The sequence below is a fragment of the Patella vulgata genome, chromosome 9 (genome assembly GCF_932274485.2).
Source record: "Patella vulgata chromosome 9, xgPatVulg1.2, whole genome shotgun sequence".
NCBI lineage: Eukaryota > Metazoa > Mollusca > Gastropoda > Patellidae > Patella > Patella vulgata.
In genome coordinates, this window is record NC_065887.2 from 9,727,813 (window position 1) to 9,752,214 (window position 24,402).

At 35.8% G+C, this 24,402-nt stretch overlaps 2 protein-coding genes and 1 long non-coding RNA gene across 5 annotated transcripts in view; 2 read left to right on the forward strand and 1 right to left on the reverse strand.

Annotated features, from left to right (window-relative positions):
- Positions 1-1,160: 1,160 nt before the first annotated feature.
- Positions 1,161-12,748, forward strand: LOC126832206 (uncharacterized). 2 transcript variants are annotated; one of them, XR_007684594.2, is made up of 10 exons: positions 1,161-1,246; positions 3,730-3,829; positions 5,903-5,964; positions 6,301-6,359; positions 6,872-6,938; positions 7,741-7,811; positions 8,317-8,380; positions 9,473-9,544; positions 10,085-10,214; positions 11,193-12,748. It is a non-coding gene; the product is annotated as an uncharacterized LOC126832206 (long non-coding RNA). The 2 variants fall into 2 exon arrangements; XR_007684593.2 differs by having other exon boundaries at positions 10,085-10,210; positions 11,190-12,747.
- A 1,975-nt stretch (positions 12,749-14,723) lies between these two features.
- Positions 14,724-24,117, reverse strand: LOC126807655 (3-keto-steroid reductase/17-beta-hydroxysteroid dehydrogenase 7). Of its 2 annotated transcripts, none has more exons than XM_050532399.2 (10): positions 23,952-24,117; positions 21,534-21,737; positions 20,398-20,490; positions 19,462-19,576; positions 18,458-18,582; positions 17,916-17,988; positions 16,634-16,738; positions 15,873-15,929; positions 15,578-15,676; positions 14,724-14,891 (listed from the first exon to the last, which is right to left on the reverse strand). In XM_050532399.2, the coding sequence occupies exons 1-10, from the start codon at positions 24,002-24,004 to the stop codon at positions 14,805-14,807; spliced, it is 1,011 nt and encodes a 336-aa protein (XP_050388356.1). In that variant the 5' UTR covers positions 24,005-24,117; the 3' UTR covers positions 14,724-14,804. The 2 variants fall into 2 exon arrangements, with proteins under 2 accessions (XP_050388356.1, XP_050388357.1); XM_050532400.2 differs by lacking the exon at positions 23,952-24,117 and adding an exon at positions 22,004-22,164.
- LOC126807651 (natural resistance-associated macrophage protein 2) overlaps positions 22,190-24,402 on the forward strand; it is a 33,644-nt gene continuing 31,431 nt past the window's right edge. Inside the window, exon 1 of the mRNA XM_050532393.2 lies at positions 22,190-22,356. The gene's annotated coding sequence lies outside the window, so the exon portion shown is untranslated. The remainder of the gene's footprint in view (positions 22,357-24,402) is intronic.

Genomic DNA, 24,402 nt, shown 5'->3' on the forward strand with positions numbered 1-24,402 from the left:
CATGAGTATAGGCTACCATTGAATTTATAGTATTGAGTATTCAGAGTATATGTCCGTTAACTAAAGATAACCAATGTGTCCCAGTCAACACTCATGTAATCAGAGCGGGCCGGAATACTTGATGGTACCGACACGGCTGGTGAAACACCCATCCCACCGCCCCCGGGAAACACACCCCAACCAAACTCAGTTTAACCGGATTTGATCATTAGCCTACATCCGAGGTGATTAAATTAGAATGTACCGTATGTCAAATTTGATATAGGGGCCGGTGGCAACTTTTCCCAAGCATTTTTACAAACGCCGTCAAAAATATCTTAATTTAAGATAATTATTTTGGAATTTCGTTAATAAGATGAGCAGATATTTGGAATATGATAGGCCCTATATTATTATTAAAAAATGATTACATTTAATTCTTGGTGAGGGTAATACATGCCTCTTTAAGTCGTACTCCTCGCAGTGTTTCGTTTGATTAGAGATAATCCCACTTAACACTGCTGTAATGGAAGCAAATTTCTGTTCCAATTTAAATTATGACTGGTCAATAGCCCGATTAACAACCAATAGCTAACTGCGTAACAATATCATTACGCTTTAAACAGGGCTCCAAATTGGACCAAATATGTTTACATAACGTTACTTCATGGCTCGCGATTTTATTATGCCCAATAGCCCCAATGAACCAGTGCATAGCAGAATATTGCAGAAAAACTAATTGCGTGTCCAAAGTTTTAGGGAAGACTCCAGATTAAACGAAGGGCTGCCATGTTGCTGTACTTGGGATAGATTTGATTGAACGGGAAGAATAGACCCCCGACCCCCCCTCAAAAGCTCAAGTATCAGAAGCCAATCCAGCAATGACCAGAGAGGGAGTTCTCGGGCCATTGCTTCAGGAATATGCTTTAAGTGGATCTCATATGAAGTAAAGGGTGTCAATCAGTTAAACCAGCAGGGACTGTAGTTGTAAGAGAAATCGGCACCTAAGAAATCAAGCTAATTTGTGGGTGAATTCATGGAATATCGAATTATTTTTATGAAAGTAAAATTTATCATGATAGTTTTTAAATGATACTCAGACTGGATGAGACATTGTAATCATTTGTAAATCTAATCGTCTCTTTAGCGCCCTTACAGATCAATAACTGGTCCCCTAACTCTTTCCTGCTAGAAAACAAAAAAGGTGTCTGCATTGAACAAGATGGCCGACACAGCACTCACGCTCGAAGATTTGACCAAATTAAAGGTAATTGTGTGAAATTGAGGCTGTGAATCTAATTACGACATAGTGCACGACAAGAATGAATATAAGACGGGTTTTAAAAGACTCATAATTAGTGAATTGCTTTGAACTTTTATCGGATACTTCTTGAGTGCTGCTTGTAGGCTTGTATTTGGCTTTGTGGTGACTTTACTTCGGTGATTTAGTCGTGTCTCACCCAATACAGTTGCTAAATCAGTTTGTGGTGGCTTATATTTCATGCTATGAAATCGAGTAATTACTATCAAGATTTCCATGCTTTTCTTTTATATATTTCCATACTTGATTAATAATAATTTATGTACCAGTACTTATGCTTCTTGCAGTCGTATAGATCTGATCTATAAGTATAATAGCCTATAATGAAATGAATTGAAATGGGGTTTAACGTCCTACTCTTCTGCACCTAACCTGGGCTAATTGAAGACGGGCATACAGTGTGCTATAAGGGAAATTTTGCCCGGGCAGCGGCGCTACGGCCTACGCTTATATCGAATTCCAACTGCCAAGGGATCTTTTACGTGCACGCCATATAAATTATAGGCTATAGCTAGATCAGATCTATTATAGTATAATATAATATATGTTTATATCAGATTTCCATGTAATTGTAAATATCTTACCTTGGTTTAGTGGCTTCACTTCCTTGTTGTAAATTGAATGCAAACATTGTATTATCTTACCTTGGTTTAGTGGCTTCACTTCCTTGTTGTAAATTGAATGCAAACATTAACATAATTATGGTCGTGTAGCAAAATGTTGTTTGCAAAATTTGAGACAAATCTATTAGGCTATGGCTAGCCCAAACTGCATGGTTCTCTTGTTACTACTAACTAAGGCCTTTCTTTTAACCTTTCAAACTCGTTTTTCTCATTCAAACAATTTCTAGCACTCATTCAATAAAATAACACCCAATAAAACTTAAAGGAGTTGGGCATACTCAATATTATTCATACCATTCGAAATTAAAAACAGGAATTAGAATTCATGATTAGTCCATTTAAATCAGTGTTGATGTTGTAATACCATGAAAATATAATGAACAAAGAAAAACATATCCAACAAGACAATGCTACACAAATACCTAGTGACGGCTTATTCAAAAGGGGGGTGGATGGCCGAATGGTTAGCACGTGCGCGGGGTATCATAAGTCCTGTCATTGAGTCAACTGGCGTGGTTTCGTATCCCCGGTTGTACGTGACAAGGAGTAGGGTCACCTGTCCAACCTTGTGGGTTTTCTCCGGTTTCCTCCCACTGTTAAAGACCCCTACGCGCAAGCGAATTATTGAAATAAAATTAAACCATATGTTAGTCCCGAAATGACCTAGTTTGTGTCGAGTGGACGTTAAACCCCATTTCTCTCTCTCTCTCTCGCTTATTCAAAAACGACAAAATAATAATAAGTGTGTAGAATTAGAAAGGACCAGGCAAACGTAAACGACTAATGTTCAGTTTAAACTTTTCAGTATTGTTATGGTAAATCACTTTATATACACTCACATTACATTAATATGTGCTTTTGTTTTAGGCCCATTTTCATCTATTTAAGGTTCCAAAGATTAGAGTTCTAACCCTTTAAGTCACTCAAAATAATAACTATGATCTAAGCCAGATAGTGCATCTTGGGCCGCTAGGATACTTTGATCCTTCCACTGCCCTTTTTATAAGTTTTCTATACACATTTGACAAAGAACATGGTTAAACATGTATCATCCCTTTTCCTACAAAGATGTACTCAATATTTATCCAGTAGTAATACTACCATATACCAGCCAAAATTCTAGCTCTTGAAAAACTCACAGAATTATTCAATTGTTCCATTAACAAAGAGTTAACCAGATGCTAATTTCATTTTGTTTTATTTTTAATGTTGTATCACAGTACATTAACATCTGTAATATTTTGTTTTTTGACGTAGGAAGTCAATTGTCAGTATTGGTATATGGGTCTGTGTATTGTAGTGATCTACTGGAAAGCAATGAAAAAGCCATCTCTTTTCCTGGGTTGCCTAATTATAATTAACCATATTAAAGATACATTATGTAAGGTTTAGACTAGGAGCTGGCCATTCTTACTATAATAGTTTGAAAATAGATAATGCCAAATGAATTTATTGAAAATTTAATTCAAATTGCTCCATTGCGAGCAAAGATATTAGCTTTTGAAGGTTTGACAAGATGGTTGTTCGAAGCTTAGTCTAGCTCCACCATTTTTAGATTATATCAAAGTATGGCTAAATCGTTCTAATCTACTTTATATCGGAGATATCAGATGACATCGAGAGTCGATTATAGTCTTGTGTTGTTAATAAATGTCTAATTAATAGTTTATAGAACGTTTCAGGTCTGAAAAAAAACCTTCAATAGGCTGATTTAGCTCTCGCATAATGTATGTTTAATCTTCTAAATTAACTTTTGTATAATTAGATTAATACACAAGTAATCCCAATGAATATATTCTTTTTCAGGTTACAGAACTAAAGAAAGAATTAAAAGATAGAGGTCTGGCTGTTTCTGGATCTAAAGCTGAACTATTGACAAGATTACAAGAAGCTCTTGAACTTCAAGGTTAGAATTGGCCAATCTGTCTTTTCCTACATGGCATTTGTTTTGTATACTTTTTGTGAAGTCTGTTGTTCAGATTTACCAAGACACAACGCCTCATTACAAAGTGTGATCGAGAGCATACTGTGTATTAAATATTGGATATCAGGAGCCCATATTTTTACATTAATATAACAACATCACTATTAATTGGAATGGACCAATAATTTGTGTTTGTTATGTAGTGTTGAAAATGGATCGAGATTTGTGATCCGAATACGTTTGTTTGCTATCCGAATACTATTCGGATAATTCGGAAACGTGAAATTCTTGAACAAAATCACATCAAAAGTTCATATACTCATAATTTCTTACTTATTTCAATGTTTATGAGTAACTGTGTATGCTGAGTATGAAATCTTACTTTTGATTTGCAAATTGTTTGAGCCGCGAAGAAAAAAACGTGCCTACCTTTAGCCGCAATTATTAAGACTATCCATGATATCCAAAAAAATCAATGAGGTGGATAAATTTGTGTATAACTACTCCTGTAATCCGCGGCTCTCCCACTTATCATTTTTGCTCAATCAACACGAATGAAAAAAGTAAAATAAAAACATCTAACATTTATTCCGCCAAGGTCGTTTGCCTCATTCTGATAATCTACTGCTATTGAACCAATCAGTAAGTGAGAATATACGTCACCTAGGCCGTTATGAATAAATTTCATTGCGGGAAGTCTAAACACAGTGTCAACTTGTATCCCTAAACCCATGAAGTAGCTTCTATCTAGCGTAAACCAGCGCAAGGAATGAATGAATATTTTTTTTATTTAGACTACTGTTTTCGTTGCACTGCATTAATATTTTTATTCGTTACTATCGCTAAATAATACGCGTGATATTAACATTTATGCTCAAAGCTGCGTACGTGATCAATAGCATTGGGGAAAATTTCAAAGTAATCAGATGTAAAAATGGCTAAATATACAGCATACAGAATGTCAGAAGACTGTAACGGATAGTAAAATGAATAGGATAAACCTTATTTTGTATCCGTTAACGGATATCCGAATAGTAGTTTCAACTCTATTGACATGTCAAGCTAGCCACGGTGGCTAAGTGAGTAAGATACTGGCTTGCTAGTCTGGAGGTCGCAGGTTCGATTCTGGTGTTGGCTGAGAAAATTCATCGGAATTTTCCGCCGTGGTGTCCCCTTGTCAGTGGTGCAGGACGGAGTTCCTAACAAGAACAGCTGTCTAGTCATTCTGAGAAAATTCAACTAAATGTTCCAGCGTGGTTCCTCCTCGTCAGTGGTGCAAGACGGAGGGCCTGGCAAGGGACGACGTATGTCGTATAGTATTTCAGATGGGCTGATAAACCGAGGTCACGTTTACACATTGGTGTGCACATAAAAGATCCCATGACAGTTGGAATTCTAAATAAGAGTAGGCCGTAGCACTGCTGTCTAGGCAAAATTTCCCTAATAGCACACTGTATGGCGGGTGTCTGTCTTCATTCTCCCAGTCGGAGCAGAACAGTAGGAGGTTAAATTTCATTTTGTTATATCAAAGACTCTGGATAATATTGAGTTAGAACTTTACACCCTTTATTCATTAAAGATACATTATGGGAGATTTGATAAAGAGCTGGCAGTTCTCACTATAATAGTTAAAAACTACACGTAGATAATCGAAAGGGAATTTGCTGAAAATTTTAGTCAAATTGATCCACTCTGAACCAAGAGTTGAATTTTCGGCCTAGCCTTGATCATCATTACTGAAGTCGGTACGCTACAAAACATAGTCTCGATTATCCATTTCATGTTTAAATCATGAATGAAAGTTGAGCAGCAAATCTGATCCTAATCCAATAAATATTACAGGCTAGCGTTGACATAGAGAGTTGATTATGGTCTGGATAAGTTAATTAATGTCTAATTAATAACTTAGATAACATTTCAGGCCTATAGAAAGACCTGCAATAAGCAGATTTAGCTCTTGCATAATGTATGTTTGATAAAATAATTTTCTTCATTTACAACTTTTGAGATGCCATTAGACTGTTGATTGTACCTTTACATACCTAACTCTTTCAGAAGATACATCTGATACAGAACAAGAAATAAACTTAGAAGATACTTTAGGTGAAGATGTAGAGGTGAGTAATTTAAATATGACTACAATTGTTACAGGTAATACTATTAGCCTACACGAGATAGGCTAGGGTTTCACATTTTACAGAAGCTTTGAGGTTTGTGAAGAATTTTGGGGGGAATTTGGTGAAAAGAACTGTCCTCCAGTATCCTGATGTTCCCACGTTTTCCTAATGAACCATAATTGATTTTCATGATCATATATTGATTGGGTCTTGTGTTTCTTTAACATTAGGGGGTTGGGGGGGGGGCATAAAATATTAGTTATATTTTAATATTGGACTAGATTGTAGTTAAAATTTGTTTGATATTTTAAAATGTGGTTTGGTTTTCTTTTATAGGAAACAGAAGATAAGACGTTATCACCACCTCCAATAAAGAAGATTGCACTTAGTCCAAAGTAAGTTCTGTTTGTGATTACTATATACCTACTTTGCTCTTTGGAACACAGTCTTTTAGTACAATTAAAACTGTTGGTATATGTAGAACAGATTATTGATACCTGTAAAAGAGACTATTGATACCTGTAAACAGATTATTGATACCTGTAAAACAGATTATTGATACCTGTAAACAGGCTATTGATACCTGTAAACAGATTATTGATACCTGTAAAACAGATTATTGATACCTGTAAACAGGCTATTGATACCTGTAAACAGATTATTGATACTTGTAAAACAGATTATTGATACCTGTAAACAAACTATTGTTACCTGTAAACAAAATATTGATACCTGTAAAATTAATACCTGTAAACAGACAACAAGTATATGTAAAACAAATGTATGAGATTATATACATGTAAGTATGAAATGAGTCATTTATCAGAATTTACTGTGAAACTTTTAAAAAGTTTTTGGTTTGTGGTGTAATAGGCTGTGACCACTTTTTTTTTGTTTTTTGTTGCAGAGACTCAGATAAACCGGAAGCTGGTGAAAAAAAAGTTGTTGTTGGTGGGGGTTTGACTGAAGAAGAGGTATGTATTGGATATTATAAATCTTTATAACCCATAGAGTATGGACATCAGACTTTAAACAACTTAATTTAAAGCTCAAAACCTCATTTTGTAGCATTTTGTTGGACGCTTCAAATTTAAGGATAGAAAGAGAGAGCATTTAACATCCACTTGACAGAAACTAAGCCATTTTGGGATTAACATATATGGTACAATTTTATTTTGATAATTTGCTTACACATAAGGGTCTTTAGCAGTGAAAGGAAACCAGAGAATCCACGGGGAAACCTATACCGTTAGGCATTAAATCCTATGGAAGCCAAGCCACTTGACAAAGTGACAGAAGTTTTGGTCTTAAGTGCATGTACAAGAACACCCACTCACCACTTCCTATGTTGTATCATTGAAGTTTGCTATTGAGTGGGGTGATTGGATGGCCGAATGGTTAGTGCGTGCACGCTGTATTTTACAGTCTGTCATTGTGTCAACTGGCTTAGTTTCGATTCCCCAGTTGTATGTGACAAGTAGTGGGGTTGCCTGTCCAATTGTTGGTTTTCTCCCGAGTCCTCTGGTTTCCTCCCACTGCTAAAGACCCTTACGGCCTACGCACAAGTGAATTATTGAAATAAAATTGAACCATATGTTAGTCCCGAAATGACCTCTTTTGTGTCGAGTGGACGTTACACCCCCCACCCCCTCTCTCTCTCTATCTCCCTCTGTTATTGAGTGTATAATAATGTATATGAGTAGGATATTTGTGCCATATTCTGTTTAAGTTGTTTTTATTGTCAGTAATAATTTTCAATGAATTTTATATTAACAGAGATTGAAAAAACGAGCTGAGAAATTTGGAATTCAATCAGAAGAAGCCAGAAAAAAGTTGAGAGCAGAGAGGTTTGTTGGGAAATTTATTTATTTTTTTTCAGTTGTATGAGTGTCTTGATAATCACAACGATCAGTGTGTTATTCATAACTTACCACTTGTCAGATCTAAATATTAAGACCACCTGCAGATTTCATCAAGTCACGAAATGTAAACAGGGCTAGCGCTAACCCAAGACCTAGTCCTATCCCTAATCCTAACCCACCATCCTCAGCAGCCCTGTTTACATTTTGTGGCCTTAATATTTAGATCTGACCACATACGGTCACTTATCACTATAAATTCAGACATTTTTTTCCCGGGCACTTCCACTCTGGAATTTGGGGAGTTGGCGAGAACGATAAGCTTTTGCATGATTCTTTCACCTTGAATTAACCAGAGATTCTGATTGGTTAAAAACCTAGTTGACAATTTCAGTCAAGGTTCATCTTTGTCGATCTGTCAGATCTGTAATTATAAAAAAATTTAAAATGAAAGTTAGGTGAGTATATTTGTATAATGTTGTTGTATTTGTAGGTTTGGTTTACCTGCAGAAAGTACAAAAAGTGGAGGAGGAAAAATAGCTAGCACACCTGTACAGGTACATGTTTAAACTCATTCAGTCCTGATGTCTTCATCTCGTCATTTTATCCTACAGTATCGGTTGGATTTTATTAAAAATACATTATATAAAATTTAGATGAAAGTCAGTCAATCTTACTATAATAGTTCAAATATAGATAATGAAAAATGAATATACTTTGAAAATTTCAGTCAAATATTACTATATTGTTTGCAAAGTTATGAGAGTTTCAAGTTTAGACAAATGTAGCGTGTACTGTTTTTAATCGTAGCAACGGTAATTGACAATCAAGACTAAGTCTCGATCATCTAATTTATTATTAAACTCTTAAATGGCCGTAGTGGTCTAATCTACTTAAAATCAGAGTTCTGTCAGGTGTTTGACTTTGTGTGTTTTTTCCATTGATGATAATGATTTTTTGAGATTAGGAACTGGGCCTAAAACTATACTCATCGTGCTGTTCTTTTTTTGGTGGGGGTTGGATGGCTGAATGGTTAGCACTTGCACGCTGTACCATAAAGTCTGTCATTGAGTCAACTGCTGTGGTTTGGATTCCCTGGTTGTATGTGACAAGTAGGGTCGCCTGTCCAACCTTGTGGGTTTTCTCCGGGTCCTCCAGTTTTCTCCCACTGCTAAAGACCCCTACGCACAAGCTAATTATTGAAATAAAATTAACCATATGTTAGTACCAAAATGACCTAGTTTGTGTCGAGTGGACGTTAAACCCCATTTCTCTCTCTCTCTCTCTTTTTTTGGCGACGACACTCTTCGAACTAAAGCCTAGGTTCTGTCAATTCAAGTACAATCCACATGAAACCTGGCATGCTTGTTCCTTGGACAGTCACACATTGATTGACAGGCATCAATTTTTATTAGGATGTCACAATTCCATGATGGTGGCAATGATGTCATTTTCGGTGTCTGGGCCATAGTATGCTCATACTTGTTTTAAGCTGCTTTTGTGGAATTCGACTCCATTTGTGATGAAATTTTTTTTTTAAATTTTGAATGTGTCACATTTTTTTATGTTTCAAATTTTGAATAGTGAATGTGTCAAATTTTGGATGTGTCAAAGTTTTAATATTTATAATTAATGATTTACTGAAACAGCCTGGTGATTTAGACAAGTTAAAACAGAGAGCTGAAAGATTTGGTACAGTTGTTTCAAATAAACTATCTAAGGTAAGTGTTGTAGAATCATGTTTTCATTGCTGGATTGTTTCTATACGCCCACATTTTTTTATATAATCACTTACTGTTTAATTGATGCAGTATGTGGGGAGCACTCCAACACTCCCTTATGGGGGGGTTGGATGGCTGAATGGTTAGCGTGCGCGCGCTGTATCATAAAGTCTGTCATTGAGTCAACTGGCGTGGTTTCGAATCCCCGGTTGTACGTGACAAGGAGTAGGGTCGCCTGTCCAACCTTGTGGGTTTTCTCCGGGTCCTCCGGTTTCCTCCCACAGCTAAAGATCCCTACGCGCAAGCGAATTATGGAAATAAAATTGAACCATATGTTAGTCCCGAAATGACCTAGTTTGTGTCGAGTGGACGTTAAACCCCATTTCTCTCTCTCTCTCTCTCCAACACTCCCTTATAGGAGTTTCATAAAACCAGTAGAATTTAAAATATGTTAGTCCTGAAATGATCTATTTTGTGTCGTGTGGATGTTAAACTCCATTTCTCTCTCTTTATTTATTGGTAATATTTTCATGTTTAAAGTTAGAAGAAGAGGCACGAATAGAAAAAAGAAAAGAAAGATTTGGTACAGCTATAACTACTACAACTAATAACACTACCACTGTTACTACGGCCACCAGTAAATTAACAGGCAGCGTGGAAGATTTAGTAAGTAAAATAGACTATGTCCGTAGATTTTGGTGTTATATTTCTAAGAGGAGTTGGAGAGCCATGCTTCCCCAGTGAGTAAGACACGGTATCAGGTCACTCCTGGTTTTGGCCTAAATTGTGTCATAGTTTCCCCTTGTTGGTGGTGCAGGATGTGGGGGGGAGGGGGGGCTAACAATGAACAGTGTCAAGTCATTCGGATGGCACGCAAACCAAGGTGCTATGTGCACATTGGCATGAAAGCATATGACTGTCTTCATTAGCCCAGTCGTTGCAGAACAGTAGAGTGGTTCAACCCCCATTTCATTTCTAAGAGGAGTTACTCCCCTTAGTTTATAAAACATAGAGGATACAATGGGGATGCTTGAACATTCCGAACTGACAGAATCGCAATCGAGTGACGCAGAATTCAGTCCTGTTACAGTTCTGTCAGTCTTGCCGACGGATGTGGTGTCTTTAGTAGAATCGTGATGTAATTGAACACAACGAATATGTTTCAGCTGTCATGGTTGGTTGAGATATTTGCTCATGCAGTCGGCGCATGCGTTCTAGCTCCAATTGTCACTCAATTGTCACTATTTTTGGGTTTGACAGAATTCAATTCTGGAACGTTTAATTGACAGGTGGAAATATTTCTGTGACAGTTCTGTCATTCTTGATACTGATGGGTGCCAGAATCATGATAATGTTGCCAACCGCAGGTGTTTGATTGAGGTATTTTCTTGTTAAGTTGACACATGCCTTGTCACCTAAAATTCTCATTTTTACTTCATAACTTTTACTAAAATGTACAATCAAGTGCTTTAGAGGGGACTATTTTCCAAGGAAAATTTTGATCAACTTTCTTTTAGTTTGGTGTGGGCTAATCCAATTCGTGTCCCCATGAGGCCAACAACACTACAATTCATTTGTCGTAATATATCCCTACTTGCCATCTGTGCATTTATTTATTGGTTTTTTGATAAATTGTATTTTACAGGAGAAAAAAAGAAAAAGGGCTGAAAGATTTGGTTTAACGTAAACACTCCATTAAGTGTCCATTTTATCATTTATTCATTTGTATGAGGTGATTGGGTTGACCTATTCATGTATTTTAATTTCCTGTCATGTTTTTTTACTGCTGTAAATTTGTTAGATCAAAAAAATCTAAATTGTAAAGTTTTAATGATAAAATTACCAATCTGATTTAAACACAGATACTATTTCATTTGTTTTTTTATTATAGTTCAAAAATTCATTTTACTTCTCATTACTAAGACTTCTTAAAGAACCCGCGTTATGGTTGATGTAAGGGATTAGCCAATGAAGCGGTCTGTTGCAGCGAGTTCTTGACGTGCAGTGCAGGGAACTGTGGGTATTCTACTAGAAACATCAACGCTAATTGGTTAATCAAATGTCTGACGTCATAGGGTCAAAAGTCGCTTGTATGACCTCTGACATGACCTCCCACTACAACTGGTCAGATCTTCATGTAGTAAAGGCCATTGAAATTATAAAGAAATGAAACAAAATATAGATCTGTATTTTAATCAGACTGTAAAATTATAAATATGTAAATAAAATTTACAATTAATATTCATCAAATTAATAACGACCAGATAGTCATTAGACCAGTCATTAGACCAGTATTTTGTTAAATTATTTTTGAAGAAAATTTTTGAATCATTCATTTACGATACGCTTGAAGTTTTTAAATGACAATATATAATTCAAAAAATGTTGTTTTTCAGTTGACTTGATAGAAATGATTATCAATTTAATATAGAGTAAAATTACATTGTAAAAATACATTTATTATATATTAGGTCCGTTTTTCATTTCCGTGTGCGTTTTTTGTCGGCGAAAGTCGTTCTAATATGCAAATGCAATGGGTCCATTTTCATGTAACAGGATCGTTTCCATGCAACCTGAGAACACACCATACATGGAAACAGACCTTATTACTCCTGCAATAGTTTAATATATAAAATATAATGTCATTTAATATTAAGGATTATTGTTGTGCAAATAATTTATATACATTTTACAAACAGAGATTCCTTAATATAGAACAGTATTCTGAATTAATGAATTACATTAGTATATGGTTTCTCCTACCTAGTGGTAGTAAACATAGAAATATATGTACTGGCTTTTAGTTTTCTGTTTTAGAGTTTCTGATTTTATAGTGAAATGAAGATCTGCTTCTTTCTTGTTGATATCAGTGGTATTTCTATGCATTCATAACAACATATTTATATGTCCGACTTTTAGGCCACAAACTCCCACTTTTTTTCTTTTTTTTAATTGAATCAAAGATGTTAAATGCAACAGGTAAATTCTCATGAAGTCATAAAACTTTGCCATGGCTCATGGTGACATGATGAAAGTCATTAGAGTTACCTCCCATTGATATTCAATAATTGAAATGATCTACTTATATGAATACATGTACTAATTGTTTTTATGAGAAAGCTCAGTGATTTAAGCCCTTAAATATGTATGTATGTAAAATTCATATATAAATATGTCATCATCTTCATTCTGTGTTCATTTAAATATAGAAATAAAAAATTTCTAAGTTTAGTAAATTTATACTTGTGTTTAAGTAGACTGTATGCAGAAATCTTCCACTTGTCAGGAGGCGTGGGTGGCTAAATGGTCCGACGCACGCACTTTAGATCATAAGGTTTGTGATTGAGTCATGTGGCATGGTTTTAATCCCACGCTGTGTGTAACAGGGAGTAGGGCTGACTGGCCAACCTGATGGAGTTTTCCAAGTTGCTCCCACAGCTGTGAAAGGTAATTATTGACGAAAACAAGTCAACCATGTTAGTCCCAAAATGATGTAGGCTGTATTAAGTGGGTGTTAAATCCCATTTATCTTTCTCTCCAATTGCTAAACTACACAGTTTTACTAGTTTTTTCTTCATTTAGTATACTCCTCGCAGTGTTTTGTTTGATTAGAGCTAATCCCACTACTCACTGCTGTAAAGAAGGTAAATTCTTGTTCTAAATTATGACTGGTCAATAGTTCGATTAACAACAAATAGCTAACTGCGTAACAATACCAAACAGAGTTCCAAATTGAACCAAATATGTTTACATAACGTTACGTCATGACTCATGATTTTATTATGCCCAATTAACCAGTGCATAGCAGAATATTGCAGAAAAACTAATTGTGTGACAAGCGAGGCTATCAGCACGGACATAATGTAAACAATACTGTTTTGAGTCAAACAACCCTTTAGCCATTTTTAATACCTTAAATCACTGTCCAAAGTTTTAGGGAAGGCCTCTGATTAAAAGAAGGGTTGTCATGTTGCTGTGCTTGGGGATACATTTGATTGAACGGAAAGAATAGACACACTCCCTCAAAAGCGCAAGTATCAGAAGCTAATCCAGCAAGGGCCAGGGAGAGATTTCTCGGGCCATTGCTTCAGGAATATGTCATATAGAAGCTTGCTTATTGTCCAGAGCTTTAAACACAAACACGATCATGAGACACCAGTTATAATCAACTCGGGAGCCAAAGTGAGTAAGGCTATGGATTATTAACCAGGAGATAACCAATCTGATTAAAACACAATCCTATTTCGTCTCGTTTTTATAGTTTCAAAATTTCGTTTTACTTGTCTTTACTACACTTGGATCTGGAAGAGTTGTTATCATTGACGTGTTCTGAATGATGTCAGCAAATAGCTAATGACACAGTCTGTTACGGCAGGCTTTAGACGTGTTTTGCACGGAACTGTGGATAATCCACTAGTAGCATCAATGCTGATTGGTTAATCAAATGTCTGACATCATAGGTCAAATGCTGCTTGTATGATCTCGACCTATCGCTACAACCAGTCAGATCTTCATGTAGGCCATCGAAAGTATAAAAAACAAAACGAAAAATAGATCTGTATTTTAATCAGAATGGGAGATAACAGGATTGATCTGGGTTATGGCCGTGTTGGTTAAATTCTGAATTAATTCAGTAACTAGCTTATACATTATGATGGTTTTTCAACAAGGGAGAGAAATGGGGTTTAACTCGACACAAACTAGGTCATTTTGGGACTAACATATGGTTCAATTTTATTTCAATAACAGTGAGTAAGGCTATGGGTCATTAACTGGGAGATTACAGGATTGAACCAGGTAATGGCAGAGACGGTTCCTCATGATTGCTGCCAGCATTGTCAGTGAGCAGGAAGTAGTTCAGGTTGGACTAAAAATAGAGGTCCCATGTATACATTCCTGTGCATGTAACAAAGACTATTGTATATTATAAGTTATGCGGTTCAGAAAGATGGTATAGCCTGTTCTCAATCCAAATTCAGATTTAATGAATACAAATATTGTTTGTAAAAAAAAAAAGACTTGCGGGTTAAATTCGGATTTAATTCAATAACCAGCTTACTATATGAAGGTTTCTCTACACGAGAGACAGAAATGGGGTTTAACGTTGATATGTTGTAATAATTAGATAAGCTCCATTTTAAACCCTGTAACGAAGGTACGCGGACCGAAAACTAAAATCTCTACCAAAATATTTATTATCTATTACATAACAATAACATTTATTGACAACAAATATATAATTTAAATAATGTCAAATTAATTACGATTTGTATTTTTGGTGAAATTTGTTTTCCAGTGTATTAAGCTGATTATAAAGTTGATTGGCATCCTCTTGATCTATCTTTAACTGAAACAAAAATATATACATTAATGATCAGGGGGGGGGGAGTCTACATGTGGGCTTGGATGAGGGCCAATTTATGTAAACCTGTCAACATTTTGACATGCCAGGCAGTAGAGAGAGAGAGGGGGGGGGGGTTAAGATCCACTCAACACAAACTAGGTCATTTTGAGATAATAATGGTACAAATTTATTTCTATAGCAGTGGGAAGAAACCAGAGGACCAAGAGAAAAGCCACAAGGTTGGGCAATTAACCCTACTCCTTGTCACATACAGGCCTGGGATCAAAACCTGGCCACTGACTCAGTGACAGGCTTTAGACCACTCCCTAATCCCTTAATACACAACTAAGGGGAAACCAAGCTCAGGAACATTCTCGACCAACTCGGTGATGGAGAGAGAGAGAGAGAGAGAGAAATGGGGTTTAACGCCACTCGACACAAACTAGGTCATTTTGTGACTAACATATGATTGAATTTTATTCCAATAATTCGCTTGCACCTAGAAGTCTTTAGCAGTGAGAGGAAACTGGAGGACTTGGAGAAAACCCACATGGTTGGACGGGTGGCCCTACTCCTTGTCATGTACAAGGGGGGAATCGAAACCATGCCTCTTGAAGATTGTATCAAACATAGAAATTATTGACAGCCTAAAGATGCAAGTGAGGTTTTTTTAATACTTGAATATTCACCTTGTGCTGATGGACGTATCGTTTACCAATAAAATTACAGTGACTAACATATTTACACATTGGATCCAAAGATTCAGGCTTCTGTTTTGACAGCCATACCTATAAAAATTATTGAACATAAAAAATAAATGTATGGTAAAAAATTTATTCCAAATAAAATTACAAAAATCAAAAACAAATTGCTGAATTAAAATTGTTTTAGTCCAAACCTGGTCTTACAAAATTTAAATGTGTAGGCTTTATATAGCTGTTCAATGTTTATAGTCTTTAACCTATTGACGATAAATGTACTTACTAGAGCTTCACTACCATTATATGTATCGTAATTCATAGTAGGTACAAATATACGTAACTGAAAATAGAATCAGACATTAAAGGTTTTTAAAATCTTCGAATGGAATCTCAAATATCAGTTATGAAAATGTGCTAAATATCATCTTTTTAAAATTTGGATACATTTTGTATAAGATTAGTGCAGTGCTGTATTTAGATTAAGAGAGGTCACAGGCTATTCCATATGAGGCCTCTCCCAATACTCCACACCCTCAGGACTAGGGGTAGATAAAAGTGTGTTCTAAACACAATTGAGCACAGCCGAGGATGATGACAGATGTTTAAGAAAGGCTTATAACAGGGTCAAAAATATTATAAACCTTGGTGGGACCACCCCTATAGATCTTGAGGCACTAGGCTTCAGTCTGGTTCAAGGCTAAATCTATTTGTTAAGGCCAGCTGAATTATCGTCAAGGTCGCTGAGATGTAAATAAGGTTAGAGCACCTGATTGTTTTTGAGATTGTAGGTTAGGGTTAGGATAAACATTAGGGCTAGGTCCAGGATTAGGGTTGGGATTAGCGCTAGCCCTGTTTACATCTCATGACCTTTGACCAAACCTGAAATTGGACTTATCAAATAGATCTAACCCGGTACTGGTAAAGGAGAGGGGTTATTTAAAGGAAAATATTGAGCTCTTTCTGCAAGTTTTTTTACTGAGTGAACTGCACAGTTAGGAAATTAAACACGATTAGATGGGCCGATGTCTATTTGTAAGAACTCACCAGCCAAAATATAGGTAATATCAGATTCCAGAACCATGATGGTAGAATACCAAACGTTAAATTTGTCATCACTAAACCTGGACATGTCACATGGGAATAAACACCCTACAAATATAGTACCAATAATTTTATCCATTTAAATTCCTAAATTACAACTTGACAAATATATAGTAATACTGCATAGAGTGATGTTTCTGTTAATATAACTATACTTGATGGAACAATTAACAGAGAGAGAGAGAAAGATGGGGTTCAACATCCACTCGACAAACTAAGTCATTTCGGGACTAACATATGGTTCAATATTATGACTGTTTTGCATGTGCGTAGGGGTGTTTATCAGCGGGAGTAAACCAGAGGACCCAAAGAAAACCCACGAGGTTGAACATACGACCTACTCCTTGTCACATACAAGCGGGGAATTGAAACCATGCCACTTGACTCAATGACAGACCTTCTTATCCAATGTGTACATGTTAACCATTCAGCCACCCAACCCCCAATTTACACAAAGAGAGAAAAAAAAGATGTTTAACATGCACTGGACACTAATAAGCAGTTGATTTCTGGACCGACCGATATATATATATTTCATATTTCATTAACTTACTTAAGTTTAGGGTTCTTAACAAGTGCTTGCGTACAGGGTCCTTTAGATGTGAGAGGGAACGCAAGTACCCAGAGAAAACTCATGAAGTTAGGCAAGTGATCCTTGTCACATTGTGGGTACTCCATTGAACGTTCCGGAATTGAATTCTCTCAATCCCAAAATAGTGACAATCAAATGAAAAGGGGTATTTCGGGCTACAATGCATACGTCAACTGGATAAGTAAATATCTCATCCAACCATGCAGCAGAAACATATTCGTTGTATTTAATTACGTCACGATTCTACTCACACTACCTCCGTAGTCGGGACTGACAGAACTGTGACAGGACTAAATTCCGCGTCACTCGATTGCAATCCTGTCAATTCGGGACGTTCTGTACCATGAATCGAGCATTTACTTAATAACATAGGATTGACGTGTAAGAACTAAATGACTGAGGTTCAGGGTTCTTAAGCTGTGAGAGGCAATGCAAGCACCCAGAGAATACCAATGAAGTTAGGCAAGTGATCCTTGTCACATAATAACATAGGATTGACGTGTAAGAACTCCATGACTAAGGTTGCAGTCTGAAGTTTATTTCATTTTGAATTAACAAGTCTTCATAATTTGCAGCTTAACAGCGTAGATGAATCTAGATTCAATTTCAGATTACTGCAAATAGTTGAATTACCTTATTGTTCAGACGCTCATTTAAAGCTAAACTAAGTAAATCTGTGGAATATTTTGATGAACTGTAATGACCCCTGAAATGAAAATATGACAATAATTATGTTGTAATTCATGAGTGGTCATGACGACAGTCACAATTGAATATGTTTGGTACCCCGATGGTAGTGGGAGCCACGGTGGCTCGGTGAGTAAGACATTGGCTCGCTAACCTGGAGGTCCTGTTTTGTGTTGGTCGAGAAAATTCATCAAGATTTTCCAGCGCGGTTCCTCCTTGTCAGTGGTGCAAGACGGGGGGCCTGGCAAGGGACAATTTATGTCGTATAGTCTTTCGGATGGGCTGATAAACCAAGATCCTGTTTACACATTAGTGTGCACGTAAAAGGTCCCTTGACAGTTGGAATTCGAAATAAGAGTAGACCATAGAGCTGCTGTCTGGGCAAAATTTCCCTCCTTGCACACTGTATGGCATATGCCTATCTTCATTAGCCCTACACAGTAGAGCTGTAGGACGTTAAATCCCATTTCATTTTATTATGTACTTACCCTCTTTCATTTCTATGTTGTATATTTTCTAAACTGAAATGATGTTTTTGAGCATTAGAGGATGATGTCCAGATAATCTGAGACGGTCTGGTACCATTTATCAACACACTCTCTAACTCTTTAATCTGTTTAAAATAAGAAATGGTGAAAACTACATTTACAGCAACTAATTAATTTGTTCAAGCAGTCCTATTTTGAATCTTTAGGGGAATATAAAGTAAAATCTTTGTCAGTGGTGCAGGACGGAAGGCATCGCAAGGGATAATGTATAGTTGTTCAGATGGACCCAAAAAAACAGGGTTCCGTGTACACATTGGCATACACATATATAAGAAACTTTGGGAGTTGGAATTCGCTATAAGAGTAGGCCTTAGTTGCTGCTGTCTGGGCAAAATTTCCTTCCCTCATAGCACACTGTATAGCATATGTCATTAGCCTAGTCGGTACAAAACAGTAGGACGTTAAACCCCAACTGATTTCATTTGATTTCACAAGATTCTGCAAAGTCATCAGGGTGAATAACTAATGGAAATTTTTATATTTCACTAGTTTCATCATTTAAACATACATTATACAAGAGCTAAATCCGCCTATTTCAGGTATTTCTTTAGGTCTGAAATGTTATCTAAATTATTAATTAGACATTAATTAACTTATCCAGACCATAATCAACTTTCGATGTCATAGCTAGTCTGCGATATTTACTGGATTTGAATACATTTTGTGATGGATGATTTGCTGTCACAATGGATAATCGAGACTTCGTTTTTTATTGTACCGACTTTAGTAATGATGACCGAGGCCTAAAATTCAAAAGCTAATATTTTCAGCATATTCTCTTTACGTTATCTATTTTTAAACTATTATAGAGAAAACTGTCAGCTCTTTATCTAATTACCCATAATGCCCCTTTAAAAGGGTATCGATTGGGATCCTGGCAAAGATGTCTATCTCCAGAGTCTTCCAAGACAGCCCAAAAGTGACGATAAAGATTTAAAACTTACCAGAACAAAATGACCAAAAACATTAGTTGTAAAAACTTTTTCTAGGTTTTCCTCGGTTATTTCTTCTTGTTCCTTCAATAAACCATCACCAGTTGTAAACATGTGAATAAAATTCCTGGTAAAAATAAACAAATTTATTATCAGAGTGTCTGTAGTCGCCTCGATAAAACGAAAGTAGTTTTCTACGTACAGTAACTGACAGTTCCTATCGTGATGTCACAAACATCTATTATATGTGTAAGAATTTGCACTTCAGGTTGTGCATGAGTGAAACTATTTTAATAATATATAATGACTAAATTATAAAACAAGGGTTGACAGGCAATGAACCATACACCAACAGACTGTTAAGACATTCAGGCAGCTACACAGATTGGCCACAGATTTGATATTTTCCAAAATAATATGCTCTAAAAGTGCTCTGAATACAAGGACAACACAAGATCCTATATGTAAGCTTCACTATAGTGTTGACGTTGGAGTCTACTGACCATACATTCAATAACACTTCCAATTGTTGAAAATCGATACATGTTTTCAGCTTAGAAGAGATCCCATGATAATTGTGGCTCCTAGCGTGTTCAAAAAGTGCAAACTGATACACTGACGGACATAGTGAATGTATAAAAATGGGCAAAGCCTGAGGTCTTCAATAATATATGTATATATATAAGTTACTGTACACCCACATTATATTATACATTCATTTTCCCGTCATCTTTTTTTTTTTTTTATAAGCAATATTTTTATTCAGATTTCTATCTGAATAGGGATTGGGGAACAGGCATAGCCTATATTAAACCCTTCTCCCTTTATATAATGACCATGGTTCGCCAGTCAACTGCCAGCCATCTCCAGATCATGACCATGGTTTGCCAGTCAATTGCCAGTCATCGACAATTCATCATCTTAATCATCTATTATATGGGTACTTACTTTGTAAATAAAGTCTTCCAAAAATAATTCCAGTCTACTCCAACAACTTGCATAATTCCAGCATTTAAATATAAATAGTCTATATGGCTGTACCTATAATAACGATACCACATGATTGAAAAATTCTCAGCGTATGTTGAAACAATATCTTAAGGTACGTTGCCAGGCAACGAAACATACGCCCACAGCAGCTAAATCGTCCGAGCGGTCGACAAGGGTAGTCGCACATTTATTCTTTTGTAGATAATTGGGGGCATTTATTTACAAGACATTTCCGTTGTTTGAGGGTTCACAAGGTTCTACAAGTATTTTACACAAATTGTTGAAATTTGACTGGCTTTTTCATTTTACCCGGTCAGTAGCACTATGGCCTACTCTTATATCGAATTTCAACTGCCAAGGAATCTTTTATGTGCACCGCAATGTATACACAGGACCTTGATTTTTTTGTCCCATCCAAATGACTAGACAGCTGTCCTTGACAGGCCCTCCATCCTGCATAACTGACAAGGGGGAACTACAATATTTCAAAGGAGTACGAAGAAAATGGCGTGAGCACAAATTGCCGTAATATTCAACTTTAAGAACTACAACATCTGAATGTACTTGTGCTTCTTTCAACCTGATGTGATGTGACACAAACTAGGTCATTTCAGGACTAATATATGGTTCAATTTTATTTCAATAACTCGCTTCCGTGTAGGGGTCTTTAGCAGTAGCAGTGGGAGGAAACCAGAGGACCCAGAGAAAACAGACGAGGTTGGACAGGCAACCCTATTCCTTGTCACATACAACTAGGGAATTGAAACCATGTGAATTGAATCAATGACAGACCTTATGATACAGCGCGCACACGCTAACCATTCAGCCATCAACCCACCCTTGGAGGTTCTTTAGACGTGTTCCGATGCCATACACCTTGTCCTGTCCTTGTCCTGTCAAGAAGAATCTAATGCACATGTTTAGGCTACCATGTTTCAATCTTAACCAGTTAACTCCTGTTAGAACATATTCAAACTCTGTAGCCAAAATGTTAGTACGGAGTAGAGTCAGTCTACCAAAGAATGGGGAAATTTATAATTGTCAGGGATAAAATTTAAAAAACTTCTACTAGGTATATGTACCAGGGTACTTACATTTTTTTAATTTCTGTGACAGCATTATATACTGATTTAATATTAGATGTATCCACGATAACTATCGATATCTGTGCTGTTGGGTGGGACAGTTGTAACGCATCTAGTGCTGCCTGGGCTCTTGTTTTGTTTCTACATGCTAAACACAATCGAAGTCCTGGATGTTCTGTTAATAATCTCTCTGCTACTGTTAAACCAATTCCACTGTGGAAACAGAAGAGTGAAATTGATATTTCTTGCAAACAAAATTGAAATTATAAATCAACTCATTCAAGATTTGTATTAGAGGAGTCTGAATCCAGTTCCTTAAATGTAGTTATCTCCCTTTAAATATCAATTCAAAGAATAGTCATGAATATCAAGCCTACTCGCTCTTCTCTTAAGAGACAAAAATTGTGCACTTTCGAATCCACTTGCTTTAAAATTAATATTAAGAAAACATTCCTAAAACGTAATCCTCATGTACTTACGCGTTGCCACCAGTGATAACAGCGACCTTACTGTTGTTATCCATTTAAAATAATGGTCTAATTTTCTTCTGTTGCTTATATTTATAACAAGAATGCAAATCTTGAAATCAGGCGATGTCTTGCATGGCGGAAGAGGTTATGCCCTCTGCTCTTTAACCCATGACCCATGACCTCTGACGGGCTCTGACAATGTGGCAAAGAAATGTCGACTGTCAACAAAAACTATTGCTTTAAATTTGATGGATTGTTTTAAGCAACTTTTAACCCAAATAGGCATGGCTTGTGGCTGTATTATTTCTCACATAATGTTGTAAACACCATGTCTTTTGTTGACATTGTTCAAATTGGTAAAGGTAAGATTATTATTACTACAGAAATTAGTAGTTATTATTATTAGTAGTAATTTCGTTACGAAATAGAATAGATATTATAATAGAATAATATAATAATATTCAACTCAAGTTAGTGTAGCCTGTAGGTCTAATAATTATTAAGTATTCTTACAGTATTGATTTTGTAAATCAACCATGGAACAGGTGTACGTGTAGATAAGGCAATATTTGCATTGATGCTATGTATAGTTAAATTTTAATAAGACAGATATACAATCTTATGACTGAGATAACTGGATTGTGTAATTGTAAAGAGGTAAGACTATAAATTTAACAGGTAAGAAGATATAGGCCTGGTGTTATTTTACCCACATATTGTATTATATAAACATTCAGCAATAGGGCCGATAAGTAAATCGTCATGAAACTTATAAAGCTTCCCCATTAAAGTAGCTATTAAGTCTCTAACTCAATATCATCCAAAGTCTTACAAGTTGAAAATACAAATTATTTGTCAATTCAAATCAACATTGATGTTGTGATCTTACCAGGAAAAGGCAGGCTTCTGACATCCAATATTTAAGACAAAATAAACATTTTACCATTGGTACACGAATCGTGTACCATAGTGCGTTTAAGCGTCATTTGTAACAAGTGACCAGAAAGAACGAGGCTAGACATATTCAACAACTTATGTCAAACGATGACGCCATATATCTTATCTGGAGAGCATGCTAAATAGACTGGAATAACCAGGCACTAGAAATTGCTATAGTGTTGAGACTCATGCTGTATTTCGCTTGACATAAATGATTTGAAATAGAGTCAAAAAGGAAACAATTGAATGTAAATCAGTTTATATACAATTAGATTACATTATTATATGTGTTGCGACCCATTTGGGTCCATTTCTAGGCCCCAAATATTAGTGATTTAGCTCCTTTAAATGACTATTCTATTACAAACTAAAAACTACTATAAACCATGGATCCAGCGCTCAAAAGCTTTACTTAGGCCTAACCTTTACTTATAGGATGGATTTAAAGTTATAAACAAGTTCTCAATTTTGCCATTTTTGCCATCGACAGGTTTTCAAATAATTTTGACATTGGTGGGTTTTTTTTTTTTGCCATGTTATAAGCAGGTTTAAAAAACGATGGTGTTTTGAGTCAAGGGGTGGGGTAGTGTAGCATTCACAATTAACACCTACTATTTAAGCCAAATCAGTGTAACTATTTTGACTTCGTTGGTTAGAGATTTTTGTCTGGAAGTTAACTTAATATGCTTGTGCCCAATGTCGGCTGGAGCGTCATTCTAAGTATTTTAGGTGACCAAGATAAACCAACTTTTGAAAAAAAGCCGTCTTGAAGACAGGTAGACAACTGTTTTTTTAAACTACATGTATTACAATTGGACAACAAAGTTAAGCTGGATTTAGTGTCTAAACAGCATATTAATTAAGATTTTCACTATAACACACTTTTAAATTTGTATTTTTTCTGCGCAAATTTAAATTTGATATTTTAAATTAAAACATAGCTACAAATAATCACACTTTTTGAAAAAATATTCTTGCAAATTTGTAAACACTATAATTAAAGTAAAAACAAAATTACCTCAAAATTGAACAATTGCCATAGTTTTGAAAGTAGAGCACGGGAATGTACATTTGTGTAAATAAATTCCAGCTTTTAAGGCTACAGTCAATATTTCTTCATCACAGAAAACAACATTTTGTTTATTTACATGTGGACACAATAAATCTCAGGATATTGTGATGTGTCAATGGCCTACTTTGTACTAGAAAACACCTTAAGATAGTCATTTATATGTAATAGAAGACTGATTTATTTAATAGAAGTATTCCATTTTTAGCATCACAAAAATACAAATGAATTCGGTTTTAGATATTATAAGCTAAATTTATCTAAAAATTTAACCAGACTTAATAAACTGTTTATTTTTATGATTTAATTCTAACCAAATAACATTTTAAACAGATGGAGCATGAATGGAGATTGACATCAATTTTTCTCACTACAGGATATGACAATAAAAGGTGTCTAA

Excerpts from the sequence above, each read along its gene's own strand:
- LOC126807655 (XM_050532399.2), bottom strand. The coding sequence starts at position 24,004 with ATGTACATTCCCGTGCTCTACTTTCAAAACTATGGCAATTGTTCAATT. Across the intron at positions 21,738-23,951 it reads GGCAATTGTTCAATTTTGAG|TGGAATTGGTTTAACAGTAG; the intron begins GTAATTTTGTTT and ends CTGTTTCCACAG. Across the intron at positions 16,739-17,915 it reads ATGAGCGTCTGAACAATAAG|GGTGTTTATTCCCATGTGAC; the intron begins GTAATTCAACTA and ends CTATATTTGTAG.